A 16,151-nucleotide genomic window follows, 5' to 3' on the forward strand; every position below is an offset into this window, starting at 1 on the left:
TTGGTTTGTCCAGGATATAGTCACCAGTTCAGCTACACAGGCAGCCTTCATGCAGTGATTGCTTCCTTTGCCACCGCTTTCCAGGTGCTCCAAGTTTTTATTTCACCTCTCCTTTTGTCCTACACCTCTTCTATACTGATCCATTTAAAAAGGATCTGAGCGATAACACAGGATCTATCTTAACTGAAATGCATCTTTTCTTCCCCCTCAGATTTTAAGGTAATCAGTGGGTCCTTTTTACCTACATATTTGTATAGGAATTGGTACAGTGGTTGGACTCAGTGAGCTATTCAATGATTTTTATAAACCCCAGTGTCATAACTTTTCATATTCTGAAATCAAACAAAATGAGATATCCCAAATCTGCAATGTTTTTTTCTTAAGACAATGAATACTCATGAGCGTATATGTGCATAAAATTGTTCTAACTTCTGAAAATACAATGCAGCAGCAGATTATTATTATTATTTGTTGCAACCAGAAAAGTGACATCCAGCATAAAATACTTGAAAGAATGGGTAGTTGAAAAATTTTCCCACTCGACTGCTGCAGATTTTTCTTGGTAGCAGCCAGCCAGCATGCACATCACCTCAGAAAAGCACAAAGCTACCAACAGCAATGAGCATGAGAAGATTCAGACACTATTCCACAGTGACTCAGGTTTTTCTAACATCTACAAAAACAGACTAAAATGAATCACACATAACTGATGAGGCTGGAAAGGACTTTTGAGAACATCAAGTCCGACCTATGACCAAACAATCACTGAGTGTCACGTCCAGTCTTTCCTTCAACACCTCCAGGGACGGTGACTCCATCACCTCCCTGGGCAGTCCATTCCAATGTCTAACCATTCTTTCAGTAAAGGAATTCCTCTTAATGCCCAACCTAAAACCTCCCCTGGCAGAGCTAACGACTGTGTCCTCTTGTCCTGTCACTGATTAGCTGGAGTAGGCCAACTCCCTGACTGGAGTGACTTCAGGAGGTGGGGAAAAATGGGTTCACAAGTTAACCGTCTTGTATGTATATTTTGGGGCTTCCTTATAGATGATACTTTGCCCAATTTGCCTATCAGGGATCTCAAAATTATATATTAACATAAATCAAAATTTGCAAGTAATATCTCACAACTATTTCAGATCTGTCACTTGCTCTTGCACATTATAAAGTGCCAGAAACACCCAAATACTTTTGATTAGTATCCACAAAGTAAAATCCTATTTCTCCATGTTGATTCCTTCTTGTAACTAGGCCAACTCACTGCTTGAAGTAGTTTTTTTCTTACTGTTATATACCAATGGAGTTTTTCTGCATTAGTGTAATTTTCTAGAAACATGTAAAACTAACGTAAGTGTTTTCAGCAGCTCAAATAAATTCCCAAAGAGGTTTTCTAAATTCCTTTCAGAAGGGTACTGCTCAGCTCTACCCTCCTCCCCTTGCAGTAATCATTGAAAGGTATTACTGAAAAGATAAAAATCACTCCTGCTGTTCATTGGCCTCAAAGAGGCCAATTTCGAGCTTGATTGATGGGCCCAAAGGAGAGCTTCATTACAAGCAAAATTTTAGTTTTACCTGCTGCTACTACTACAAGAAGCAGTCAAAGCATTTCCATCTTTTGTTTTTCTCTTAGGATGAGGTGACTTTGCATCTAAATATAACAAATGTATTTAATGTGATGAAAGACAACAGTCATCTGAAGGCAATTAGAGACATACATCACCTACTCGAAACATTACTTAACATGCTTTCTGGTTGACTTCATCCTTTGTCTGTATGGACAAATTAAGGAATTTGGAACTCCCCTGACACTTTCTCTCACAGCTTTTCCAAAATGATTAACAAGGAGCTGCTGTGCTTATTCCCAAACAATAAAAAGGGTAATTGCTAAGACAAGATTAAGTGCTTATGCAGGGATTTGTGCAAACAAATTGTTCTACTGTTTTTCCTTTATCAATGCTAAATAGAGTTAAATAACTTCTGTAACAGAACAACTTAAATGGTAGATTTAAAAAACAGACCATCATGCACTGCCAACAGCTGCAATTTTCCTATAACGCCTACTATACTGCAGTCAACAAAATGAAAATATTTTAGAAATACTTGAGTATATTAGGACACAACTAAAAACTGATTAGTGCTGTAGCTTGATTTAGTTTAGTTGTAGCTTGCATTTTATAAACATGTAATTTCTAGCATGTTTTTGAGTCCCAAAATCAACACACAAACTATTTGACTTCTGGTTGGTTAAAATGTGGAGTAGGTTACTGTCAACTCTGTTGCTAAGCAGTGCTAGCAAAAAGTTTGTAATTGAGTCATAACAGTTGTAATTAATTTAATGGTGGTTGGTTTTGCCACCACAAACTACCAAAATTCTGTATTTTTTTTGTCTCAGAACAACATATCTTCATTACAAAATTGATGTTCAACTAAATGAACTGCTCACACAAATAAATTGTTTATCCTTTGGAACACAAACTGTTACAAGGTTCCTATTATATCCTTAGTACAAGGGTTTGATCCTTCTAAGCAATATCCTCTGGTGTCTCCCTTAAATTCACATCAAAGCCAGCAAACCCCTTTCAAAGGAGGAAGAGATGCAAAGAAGAAATTGTTAGATAACTATAAATTCCTGCTCTGTGAAAGCTACTCCCTTCTGCAGCACTTAGTAAGAAAAATCTTTCTGGCCTTGAACCTGCAAAGATAAGCTGTAATGATCAGCTGGAGTTCATGGGGCTTCAGTCGCACCACGCACGGACCACCGGGCACAGCTCCGCACCTGCAGCAGCTCTGCCTTGGGGCTGGGGCTTTTTGTTTGGTTCGGGGTTTGGTTTGTTTGTTTGGGGTTTGGTTTGTTTGTTTGGGGTTTTTTTGGGGGGTGGGGGAAGGGGTTTCGGGCGGTGGTGTTTAAAGGCGAGCTTAAATTGAATGTTGCAAAGATGACTTGCAAAGGGGGGTTACAGCCAGCCTGGGGTTACAGTCAGCCTCTACAGCAACACCGACAGAAAGGGGAGTAGGAAAGGAAGCATATTTCCAAAATGGGGGCTTTATTCCCTAATAGAGGAGCTGCCACAAAGCCCCAAGCCCCAACCAGACCAGCAGCCCCCTCGGCCCTTCCTGCCTCGCCCCGTGCCCGGTTACCGCGGTTCCGCCGCGCCGCTGCCCCCGCCGGCCCCGGAGCCGCTCCCGGCCGCAGCCGCGCCCCTGGAAACGCGGCCCGGGGGAAGGACCGAGGGCGGCCCTGCCTAGGGACAGGGACAGGGCCCGGTGGCTGCCAGTGAGCAGTCTGCACAAGGGCAAGCTCGCAGAAACGCCGGGGTTTATTGTTTTTGTTTGTTTGTTTTCACTTCAAATAAACATTTAGCTGAGAATACTTGCTCGCGTTTTCTCTCAAAAATAAAAAGTCAGAAGAGGCGAGCAGAGCAGATGGCACCTGAGCAGCGGCTCCTGTTACCCAGCCAGGGTTTCCTTCTCCCCCAGAACCTGCCAAGGCAGCACCCCCGCAAAAGCAGCCTGCCTTGATGGCTGCTGAACTGCCTCCAGCCGAAAGAGCACCTCCTCCTCTTCTCACCTTTCATCCAAATGAAGTGGATACAAATGGGAAGAGAGAAATTGAAGGTTGCAGTAAAAGTTAGATCTGTGGGTGCATGGGAGCTGCACATCATTTTCTCTGAAGACCCTGTGAGCTATAATCAGCCTCTGGGGACAGTGCCATCATGCACCATTTCTGTATCAAAAAGTACTTTACCTTTCTCAGGAATGCTGACCTAATCATGTTTTCCAGAGAAGAAAATGAAGAAGCTAGGATAGCACTAATTTTTCCTGTCCTTGTCCCTGTGTGCCTGCTACCATTTCACTGTTGCCAAGGACACAGAAACCCCCAAGCAGAGGGGGTGTTTTGCTGGCATGGATCTCACTGCTCCAGGGTAACCTCATTCTGCAATCCCAATCTATTAAGTATTTTTGACGGATTAAATTTGTACTGGGCAGTCTTACATAAACCCAGAGGAAATCTGGCACATGTTTTACTGTCCATTGCAAATTTGAACAAAAAAATCATCTTGGATTTGTCCAGCATTCGACTACAGCCTAATCCGTCCTACTGCTGGAGTGGCGCGCAGATGCAGGAGTAAATGCTTGTGAAACTTGTCCAAACTCTCCTGAGCATGTGCTCGAGCACACTTCACCATCTCTAGTCCTGCAGTGCCACAGCTGGTTCGGGAGTTACACTTCAGCTGCTTCTACACCCTTGGCGATGGGGAGGCAACGCTTATACAGCTCTATACCACACATCTCTCAAGTTATTTGTGTTAAAAAAACACACTTTATTCTGATGAATAATGATAGAGTATAAAGAGTATATAGCATATAAAATAAGAGTAACAAGAAAAGAGACAAAAAAAAAAGGATGAAGAAAAGTAGAAATGTCATGTAACACACTGAAAAAGAGCAGGTGCAACACCCACTCTTCAAGCCATTTGACTGAGAAAAAACTACCTTATTACAAAATGCTCACACTTTAAAATGCTTTACCCTTGTTTGCTAGTATTTAAAATAAGAGTTCTCAAAAGAATTTCATGTTTCTTTTTCCTTAACAGGGAGAGGAAATAATTTAGGAAGGGTTAATTTGGGATTTTTACTTCTAAATAATTTCAAGGAGTCATTTTCATTAATCATATTCTTCATGCTGTGTTTCATAAAATAAATGGAAAGGATGTTCTCAGCCTTTCTGAGCAAATCTCCTGAATGTAAGGACCTAAGAAAGCCACACCAATTTTTGAAAGAAAAAATAATTTAAAAATTACTACAAACTTTCCCTTCCATGAAAATGCTCGGTGTTGAGGAAAGATGCTAAAATTGATGGGTGTTATGAAATCCCAATTCCAGCACCCAGTACATTCCAAAATGTACCAGCTGATATTCTGCAGGTGTCTAAATGAGAATGGATGTGTAAAAATTATTTCAAAACCTAAAGTCACATGATGATGTCCCTGGGATCCACAGTCTTCTGAAGGAAATAACCTGGTTTTACAACACTGGACTTCCCCCCCTGGATAAAGGGAGCGGTGAAAGTGCAATGCACATTTGGGGCAACTAATCAGGCTTGGGAAAGTGGGAATCTGTGTAAGGGAAAACTGCTGGTGCTGATGTATTAGGTTGTTTTCAGTTTGAGGAACTTAAACCAGACACTGAGTCCTTGGAGAGTCTAAACTCAACCCATGCAGCTATTTTGCAAATCCACTCTATGTGGATCTCAGGTTTCCACATATGTATGAAAACTCCCTGATTTGCCCCAAGCAGGGTAGTTCCTGATAATGCCTCCATCACAATCCAGCAAAGCAGCAGCAAAACTTCCAAGGCTCAATCTAACATCATGGATGCAGGCAAAGCTGTGTATCCAATACATGACAAAAGCACTCAAGTGTAGCTCTAACTCAGGATCACCTGAAAACAAGACTACAACCAACCATGGAAAAATGGCCCTTCACTGCAAGTTGTACACCCTTCTCGGTCTGGAGGAATTCACCTGTCTCCTAATTCCCTAACCTTAGCCCAGGGGCACACACACTCCTTGAGTGCTCCTTCAGGGAGCACTGCTGGACCCAAACTCTTTTTCCTGAATGGTTCTGCCTTTTGCATAGGTCCTAGACTAAAAATAACAACTACATGTGTATATAAATCATCTAGGACTAGCGCACTTCCTCTCCTATGACAATTAATGATATTTTTTTGGGAAGTGGAAGATAAGAGATGAAACCTATTCCAAATGCAACTGCATTAAATGCATCATCAGTCCCTTCATCAGAGTCACTTGGAAGGCATCAGCCTTACCCCGGTAGTGTGAGACCAATCAATTAGTTAACATTAAGAAAGCAAGTTAAAAAGCCCATATCTTGATGTGTCTTACCTCAGATTTTAATCTGTTACTTCATTAGACTTGGAAGAAGTAAGCAGAATCCCAGGAAAAATAAATTTCTACAAGGATGAAGATTTTTCTTCACAGGGAGTTTGAAAGATTATCATTATGTCACTTACTGAAAAGTGATACAACAGAAGCAGCACACAAGTACTGAATATGTTTATTCACTCTAAGTTATCATAAGAGGACATTTTATATTTCTTTCACAGTGGAAACAAGGCCAGATGAACTAAACCTCAAAAAAGCACTGTAAATAAAAACCCTTCTCACAACATGTCTGAAGAATTCACAACTGTAAAGTTGAGGCAGAATGTGGATTAATCCACAAACTAATTCGTAATTCATGTAAAAATACATGTAAATGGACTTTTTATTTTCAGGCTGTTAGAAACAGAAGTATATCAGCAAGAATAAAAATGTACAGAAGTTTTCAAAACCTTTTTTAGGAAAAAAAAAACAAAACAGAAGCAAACAAGAAAACATAAACAGTCCATGTTATAGGATGTTTTCCCTCACATGTGTTCTGCCACTAGCACATATGAAAGAAAAGGACCACTTTAACCAGCACATCCTCAGTTTTATTTTAAAATCCTTAGATAAGTGTTAGGTGAATTTCAACCTACATTTTGCTTTAAATAAAATTAATTATAAGCTTTTGTTCTGTAATTTTGGGTAAACAGAAAGCTGGTAAGCAAACAAACTTTAGTGAAAAAAACCCAACAGTTCTGTACAAGATTCCATTTTGGAATTTTTATTTTAGACACAATTAAGGGTTTCTTTTTAGATTAAAACCATTTCATAGAGTAATTTTCATGCAACAGAGTAAACTTTTTTCCTATGCTGTTTGACAGCACAGGAGATAAATGTTCACATGGAACAAGCTGTAACCATGAATGCAAATAACACAACTTTAAAGAAACTGTTTCAACAACAACAGTTAGGGTTTATGGGACATTAACAAAGTGTGTAAACCAAAGTGTTTTGGAAATATTTTAGTTACAGTATGAGTAACACCAAAATATTTCCATTTTTGCTGGAACACATGAAGCACCTATCAGTTCTAGAAGTGACTCTGGAAATGACATCATCAGCTGCACCAACCTTAGTAAGTAAGTACCAGATACATTGAAGAGATACGAAAACATTTTTAAGGTTTTCAAATTTTAACAGGAGTACCAGGAGCGTAAAAATTAGAAAATTCCTTATTATTGTCCTGTCTTGTTACAGAAGAATGTTTTATGATACCTATCTCTTGCATCTGTATCTTTCAAAACCTCATTGGATAAATACACTTTAGAGGTTTATGCATAAGATCCATTTCCTAAGAAAAAAATTCAGGAACTAAGACCTGAATTACTTTATATTAGTTTCCCCAGCCACTGAAATAGTATAACAATGTCTGACTTCCACAAAATTATATCATTTATTTCAATATTCTTACAATCTTCTACGCATACAATCAACTTATTTTACACATCAAGCAATTTATTTTAAGAAACCTTATATACATAAGAAATTATTGTAGATATCTCACAGGATAACTTACCAAGTATTCAGACAGATGTGTGTACTGCCTTTCACTGTGCCTGTGGCATTATGTTCCTTCTATTTCCTCAACAATGAAAGTCATCATCAAAATGACTTACAAATACAGTTGCTCAAAAGTTAAAAGGCAAAAATAAAAAGTAAAAAACATTTTTTTTTGTTGTGGTCTTCAGAATTACTGAAAACGCCTTTGGCTTTTGCCATAAATATTCCAATGGCATATGAAATGAAAATCTCAAAAAATTTGAATGTACAGATCAAATTTGTACATTCTCCTGAGTTATGCTGTAGAAGCATTTTGGGCAATCAGTTGTAACACACATGTATAGAAGGAACTTTCAAGTAAAAAAAAAGTTATATTACAGCACATGCTAGTTTTCAAATACATGCTTCAGGTTATGTTTTTACATTCCACCTAAATGCAATAGGTTCACGTTGGCATTTAATGAAGCTGTATTACAAAAGGTAATTAACAGTGAATAACTACAAAAGAGCTTCCTATTTTTAAGTAAACTGTAGCAAACCCATCAGAAAAGCACTGTGCCTCACTGGAATATGTCTTCACAACTTTGTTGTGTCATGGGAGACTGTAACACTGCATTACAGCAATACTGATGGTATTTTTTTCTTTTTTTTCATACAATCAATCAAAATTTTACAAAAATATAGCCAACCAACAAACATAAAAGTATGCTGTATATTTAGTTCCGCTTAGACATAGCACTTTGCAATTACAGCTATAGGAGTCAAGCATTTGGAAGTTATGGCTGTACATTCCTTACACAGCCACATAGTCACACTTCTCTTTGTGAGGGGCAAAAGATGTAAAGTGCACTTTTAATCAACAGGAGAATAGAGAGATTTTTTTTTCAGTATGACATCATGTCATACATTAGCTTTCACATGCTAAGCCAGGAATTACATGTGTTGTAGTAATTTTCATGACTCAGTAATACTGAGCTAACACGACTGCATCTCCTAATTGATATTTGGAATTTGTAGGACTGTATTTGTCATTAGTTCATATTATTAATTTACCCCAATCTGCATTGTGAGTTCCCAGAAGTAACAGCATGAAAGCAACCTGGGCACAGGGACACAGTAACAACCAGTAAAAAACGAAATGAAGTTTGTCAGCATGTGTAAGGATTGTGTAAGAGGCAAATCTATTTGTCAAGGGTGACCTCAACAGACTTTCTCTTCTTGTTCATTATATTCCTTTAAACCTCTCCAGCAATTAAGTCAGCACTTTACAAACAATCCGAGCACAGGCAAAGCAGATTCCGTCCCCAACTGCTCTCTGAGCAAGGTATGATGTTCTCATTCCACATATTCCACAACTTCCATCTCTCTGTTCTTGACCCAAACTTGTTGCTTCAAAATGCATTTCAAACAAGCTAACAGCATTTTCAAAGATGAGACACTGAGGCTCCAGTGCACAGATTCATCCTGTCCTTTACATATTTGATCAAAGCACTAAAGCTGGAGTGCTGCTGAGCTCTCTCCAGTCAGAAACCTTCAGCAGTCTGACCTTCAGCCTTCTTGACTAGATTTTTCATTTCTGCAGTTCAATCAGGTGCCTAAGGATGAGGATTAATTCACCCTGTAGGAGTACTAAGCCAAAGATACAAAGGAGATAAGAGCAGTAAACTCAGGCCTCAAAATTATAACCCTCCCTACAACTGCCTCATGAAATTCCTTGCATCTTTGTTTTTGAATACTTGACCTTGGAACCTTAAAATACCCTTTCATATTTAGGAAGAAAAAAATAAACACAAATGATCAAAGTCATCAGCATTTGGAATATATTTATCCACTGTATAGATCTTTGTTGTATGAACATAACAAGCAGCAGCTTTTGAGACCAGGGTAGAAGAGCAGAAATGAGCACCTAACAACTCCAGTTAACAGGAACTTGTATGGCATATGCTTCTCTACCCTGTACTCCTCAGTGCAAATGGGGCTGTATATCCTCCCTAAAAATTAAGGCATCCTTCTTAAAAAACAACCAAACAAAAACCCCCAAACAAATACATTTGAAAAACAAAGAGAATTACCACAACAGAAGGAAGCATCAGTGCTTGAGCCTCATACATACACTGCTGACAGGCCACCTGCAGATCAAGTCTGCATTAAATCTAAAGTCCAGTTAATGCAACTGCTTGGGTTTCATTATTATTTTTTTGTTTGGAGAGGCTTTTCTCTGTGCTTCCTTTTTGGTAGAGCTTTGTAAATAAACAGTATCTTCAATATTCTTAAAATTAGATTGTCCTTTCTCCCACTAATTTTCCTACCAGATAGGACAACTCTCCCACAGGCAAACTAGCTAGCAACACTCACTTGTGCTTTAAGATTGAAATTCAATTTTCAATTCTACATGAATGTTTACAAGCTGCTACCCAGTAACTTATTCCTTAATGTAACACAAACTATCCTCAAAACATCAAAAGAATCCGTCTGTAATTAACTTCTGAATTCTCTAAAAAATTCTCTAAAATCCTTTCATGCAATGCATGAAATGACATGGAGTGCAAATTATTCCAAAAAAGGTAAATTCATGCTAATGTGGCACTGGGGAAATTGTTTCTGAAGCAAATTTTTCACTTGCAAAGCTTTCACTCATTAAACTCACACTCACTGATGAAGAAAAAATATTATGGACAACTAAATATTCATCTTAAAGATCTGCTGACATTGGACAAGAGGAAAACAAAATGTATTGAAATGCAGATTGACTTACATATACAAAGACCGTTTATAAATATTTGCACAATAATAAAGTCTTCCACAGGACAAACCAACAAATCACTTGGGATGAAAAAGTGCAAACAAAAAAGAATCTTTACTGAAGCCAAGCATGGAACAGAGAAAATAACTAAAGTCAGACTTAATGTCTCTTTCAGAATATTACAAATCGTTTAACTAGAGACCAGCATCAAACTGAATTACCCCATACTTTCCACTTACCATCCACTCAGGTTCAGAAGCCTGAATTTGCTCACCTTGTCCAGGTTTCAGGCCAACCTGAGTGTCACATTTCAATGTTCTCAAACTACAGAGAGGCGCAGGATGGAACTTATTCAAGGCTTGATGAAACGGGACAGTGTATTCCCATTTTCTATCTCCTGTCAATTTTCTATAGTTTAGATCACCTTTGAAGAGAAGCAAGTTTGACTTCTGTAGCTCAGCATACAAGTCAGGAGCAACTTCACTCATATTGGAAAAATCATGTGGTAAAGTCCAAAACATGTGGTCAAGGAAAACCCAAACTCCCTTTTTCAAATTGCCCTCCCAGTTTACCCCACATCTAGACATCCACATATGATTAGCTGACCCCAGTTGTCTAATAGTCCAGTTAAAATCATGTTTTGTGGTATCTGATACATACCATGGAATGCTTTTTCCATGAAAATAGACTTCATCAGCCAGCTTTGACAACAACAAGAAATCAGCCAACACAAGATCACTTACAAGTTCAAATCCAGCATTATCCAGGATTATGTCAACTCTAACATTACTTCTTTCTGTTCCATTTTTTTTGGCATTTACAAGTAGTGACCAAACTTTTTCCATATCATCCACTAAGATGTAAGGTACCATGTTTTCCAGGGATTGCAAAGGACTAGATTTCTGAGAGCTATCTTCACCAGCTGAAAAAGAAAGGTCACACTTATTGCCCCACAATGACACCTAGAAGGAAAAAGAAAAATAAGAAAAAATTACTAAGTCTCACTGTAGTTACATTCTCAACTTCATATACACTGAAGATTTTGTTCCCTTGTTTTTATTTTAGGTAACAAAGGCTCTAACTCCAAATATTTTTCCAGGCTTTAATAAAACTCAACTTCTTGTACAGGTATCTCAACAGAGACAAGATTTTGTGGAAGAAACCAAACAAAGCTCTCTATTTATACAAGCATCAAAAGTGACAAAGATGGAAGATTTAGATCAGCGTAAACACATTGATCACAAAGCTCAAAACAGAAATAATCTCCATACTGCAATTCCAAAAAATATCAGTGGTAACACAGGAAAAGGAATTAATAAAAAAGCAGATTTATTTTTTTATTGCATGCAGCCAAATAAATATTTAGATATATGTATTTTAAGTACTCGCTAATGGGCCCTTTGTAAAGATTCATCAAATACCTGGAGTACAGCTAGTGGACTTATTTGTAATCCTACAATACTTTGGGGTTTCTACCCAAAGGCACGGTATTCCAAGAATAATGCTGTTAAAAAGCTTTTAAACCACTTCTGACCCAGACTGACTTCTAATTTTTTCTCCAAAGAAGTCTAAAACCTTTTAAATTGACAACTAAAATTAACTGTTTTAAGAAATAATAGGTAAATATCAAAAAGGTCATCTGGAATTTGACTTAAAATGTTTAAGAGATACTGGCTTTGAAGGAAGAATTGCTGGGTTTTCATATATACAATGAAGACCAGCAGTTAATAAAAAAGCATTGCATTTAAAACAAGTACCCAAAATATAAATATTTTCAGAATAGCAGCAATACAGTAGGGCTATCAGGATTTCATCACATTTTTACAAACAAAAGATCTATATTTTAATTCTTATATGAAGTTCAAATTCTTTATAACCTCAAATTCTTGTTTGATTCATAGGAGAGATATTTTCAATTCTTGTGGTAAGCACTATCAGTTTACCTGCAATAGCTTAAAAAGTTCCTCCTGAAGTTGCTTTTCATCTAGATCCTTGATGTTCTTAAGAAGTTCCTGAAAGTAAGTGCATAAGGCAATAATAGCTTCTTGGGATTCAAAGAAATTTTGAGCCTTTCCTTCCTTAAATACGTCAAAGTTGTCAATAGGTGGGCTAAAAAGAGAAGAACAAATATGTTGACATACTTCCCACATTCTTCATAACAGCACATGCAAAGGAAGCTCAAAGGTCAGCCTCTTTAGACTGTACTACAGGCCTTAATTAGATTTTCCACTTCTAATTTGTCATACTAGATTTTCACATATTTCCATAACAGCCTAATATTGCATTTTGCTAAAACAGAACCTATGCAAGGCATCTTCATATAGCAATATATTCTGAAAGTGAACAAGTATTCAATCACAAAAACTCTGGGAACTGCACAGACAGTGAGCATTTTGAACTCCAATCTTCAGAGAAGAGATTTAAAACTGTAACATTCAAGTGAGCTAAAGTGAAGAAAAGCTGGACTGGTTTAAATGTGTTACTGTTTGCTGGAGTGTACTTCCCATACCAAATTCTCATCCACTTAAGAAGTTATTCCTATGAAAGTCTTTACTGGGATTCTGGAAAATTGCCATGACAAATGACAATGTTGTAATATATAAAAATTATAAGCCAACCTATTATGAGACATATTTGCATGATGACCTTTCAACAAATGACTGAACTTCCATCCAAGCATATGCTTAAGAGCAACTAAACAATGGAGATCAAGAAAGTTAAAAATGAAAAGTGTCTGCTCAGCTTTTTAAGTGCAATCCAGGGGATCAGCCTCGTATTTGAAGCTTTTGGTTCAAGAGTTCAGATTACACAACATACCAGTGGAAACTGAGTTCCATTATTGTGTTTGCATCTCCACAACACTAAGGGTAAAATCCGGTGCTCGGGGAGCTTTCAAAATTTTTTGGCAGCAATGGGATCTTAAACTGTTCATTCCTACCCCATGACGTTGTACTGGCACGTCTCCATGGCACCAGCACAACAAGTTTTTCCTGCCCAGTTATTTTTAACCAGTATCAGCTCCCAAAGTTCGATGCAACACATGGGCTGCAAGCACTGCTGTAACTAAGAAGCTGGTGTAGAATGAACAACAGGGGCTTCTTAAGATGGGTCTACTGCTATAATAAACAATTCTCAAATGGTAACTTCAGATTGCAAGCAGCATGTTAGAATTCCCAACAGATTTGTGGCTCTCATATTCTGTGTTTAATGCTGAAGGGAAAATTCTAGACCAACAAACCTCATAGAAATGCTACATGGGTTTCATATCTCAATTTACATTAGTCTGCAAAATCAAACTGTACAGTCAAGCTCAAGAGTTTTCATGTAGACCAACTACCAAAACTGAAGCATCAAGGAAGTTTCAAATTCTGCTAAATATAATAAGTAAAGGTATTAATTTTAAATCTGATGTGTAAGCTGGTGAAAAAGCAATATGGCAAAAGCTTAAGATCTTCTTTATCTTTCTCCTCAGCTGTCTTTTTCCCAAAATAAAAATGGGAAAAAGCAATGCTTTGTGAAGTAATATACCAAGCCAGTAAATACTTACTTCTGTGCTAATGCTGCATGAATTCTTCTATACATGTAACACTCTACGTACAGCCAAGGGGACTGAAACCAACTTGGTTCTCCATTTCCATTTGATAAATTTCGTTGGTAGTCCAGGTATCGGTTCCACAGCGCAGCATCGGGCAACTCATCTTCCAGAGGGGTCACTGGCTTGTCTGTTTGCAGCTCATTCCGCAGTTTGGAGAGGAAAGATATGGCTCTCTTCTCTGCTTCAACACCCTTCTGAAAAAGTGGAGAACAAAAGTTCCTATTCTGTACCTTTATTCCTGTAAAGACACAGATCAACTGTTCATGGAATGTGCAAAATTTTAATTTCCATATGAGAGTCCCTGACAAATCACAGCTTGATTAAACGAAATATACTTTGGTGAATAAAGCTCATTTCAGATCCAAGATCCTAAAATGAATTCCATATGGGACTTCTTTTCAGATTGGACTTTTTGCTAATTAGAGGTGACGAGAGTGTTGAAACAAAGTCATGTTCAGAAGGTGTTACTGTCTATCAAACACTGCATCAACACAAAAACCCAAGTAAGTGATGCAGTTGCATAAGTGACAGATCAGAAGCAAAAGGTTAGACAGAAAGGTGTTACAGAACTAATCAAAAATAGCTACTAGAAAGAAATTATTTTTTTTTTTAAAAATCAGACAAAAGGATTGAGACAAACAAGCCTCACCAATAAAAACAAGGCAGAGAAAATGTCTCAAGGGCTAGAGGGGAATAAACATCAGAGAAAATAGGGACCTCACTCTTACCTCACCATGTTCTTCAAAAAATTCATTTTTATGTCGATGCAAAGTATCAATAACTTTTGTGAGGATCTGGGGAAGTCTGTCTTTAATTGTAAAATATGCATAGGATCTAAAAAAGAGAGGATCAGTATTTTATTATTGCAGCAAAGGATTAAATTTCTTCAATTTTTAAAAACAAATGCAAGCTCTTTGTACTACTTTGGACTAGGGTAGAGTTAATTTTCTTCACAGTAGCTGATATGGGGGTTGTGTTTTAGATTTGTGCTGGAGACAGTGCTAACACAGGGATGTTTTCCATATTGCTGAGTAGGGTTTGCACAGAGCCAAGGCCTTTTGTGCCTCACCCCACCCCAGCAGCGAGGAGGCTGAGGGTGCACAGGGTGTCGGGAGGGGACACAGCCAGGACAGCTGACCCTAACTGACCCAGAGGCTATTCCAGACCACATGGTGTCATGCTCAGTGGTGGAAACCAGGGGGAAAAGTTGGCCAGGGAGCCACTGCCTAGGCATCTGTAAATTCATGGTGAGCAATTGCTTTCATTTACCTTACTTGGTTTTCTTGGGTTCTATTCATCTTTGCTCTTTTCATTACGATTTATTCTCACTTCAATTATTAAACTGCTCTCAACGCCCAAGTTTCCTCATTTTTACCCTTCTCATTCACTTCTCCCCACCGCGCTGAGCTATGTGGTGCTTTGCTGCCAGCTGGGGTTATAACACAACATTTTGTATTAAAAGTCACTTGATGTGCCCTTAACGCAGTGGACAGAAAAAAAAAAACAAAAAAAAAAAAAAAAAAAAAAAAAAACAAAAAAAACCAAAACCACCAAAACGAAAAAGATTTCAAACTGCTCAGGCTCTTGTGCCTACTTTTGCAGATTATAAACAGCAGCCTTTTCAAGGAAGAAAAAGCTGTATGACTGGCCCTGACATAACAACGAAAAATTGCACTTAATTCTAGGCTAAAACGCGACCTCTGTTGCTAAGATACCGAGATGCAAAACCTGGGAAATGTAAAACTAAAAGCACAGATATCTGCTCGAATTTTATCACGTATCTCATCACCAAGAAACGCTGGCTCCATTATATATTGATTTACATTTTCTCCAACCGCTCTTTATGTACGAGGACAATGAGCAGAACGCGGCCAGCCGCACAGAGTGCACACCGGCCCGGAGGACGATTTTTACCGTGACATTTCTATGCGCCGGGTTGGAGCCGCGGAGCCGGGCAGCGGCACGGGGAGCCCGGCACCACCGCCGACCCCCCCTCACGGCCGGCCCGGGCCGGTGACTGCGGCCACAGCGCCGCCTACAGGCCCCACCGCCGCCGGCGCTGCTGTCCCCGCCCGCCTCCCCGGGCCAAGAGCCGCCCCCCGGCCCCACCCGGCGCCCGAAAACCTCCGCTCCCCGGCGGCGGGGAGCCGGGCGGCCCCTCAGCTCCCTCCCGCCCCGTGCCTCGCTGCCGGTGACGAGCGCGCCAGGCCGTGACGGACCCCTTAAACCTGCCCGACAGGGACACCGGGAGCGCCGGTACCGCCGCCATCTTGCTCCGCCCCCCCGCGAGCCGGCGCACCGCCCTGTCCCTGCCCCCTCCCGGAAGCGGCCCCGAGCGGAGCCGGACGTTATTGGCGCGCGGGCCG

The 16,151-nt window shown here is 39.2% G+C and overlaps 1 protein-coding gene across 3 annotated transcripts in view; it reads right to left on the reverse strand.

Annotated features, from left to right (window-relative positions):
- The window catches only part of ARMT1 (acidic residue methyltransferase 1), a 47,176-nt gene extending 31,107 nt beyond the window's left edge, over positions 1-16,069 (reverse strand). Inside the window, exons 1-5 of one of the 3 annotated variants that reach the window (XM_058020854.1) lie at positions 16,005-16,069; positions 14,514-14,619; positions 13,738-13,979; positions 12,134-12,299; positions 10,430-11,152 (exon numbers count right to left, since the gene is read on the reverse strand). In XM_058020854.1, coding sequence (XP_057876837.1) covers positions 10,430-11,152; positions 12,134-12,299; positions 13,738-13,979; positions 14,514-14,619; positions 16,005-16,054 — 1,287 coding nt within the window. In that variant the 5' untranslated portion in view covers positions 16,055-16,069. Of the gene's footprint in view, positions 1-9,953; positions 11,153-12,133; positions 12,300-13,737; positions 13,980-14,513; positions 14,620-14,933; positions 15,251-16,004 lie in introns of those variants that run through there. The other 2 variants (XM_058020855.1, XM_058020856.1) reach the window with 2 other exon arrangements.
- Between the last annotated feature and the right edge of the window lie 82 nt (positions 16,070-16,151).

This window comes from Melospiza georgiana, chromosome 3 (genome assembly GCF_028018845.1).
Source record: "Melospiza georgiana isolate bMelGeo1 chromosome 3, bMelGeo1.pri, whole genome shotgun sequence".
In the NCBI taxonomy this organism is placed as follows: Eukaryota; Metazoa; Chordata; class Aves; order Passeriformes; family Passerellidae; genus Melospiza; species Melospiza georgiana.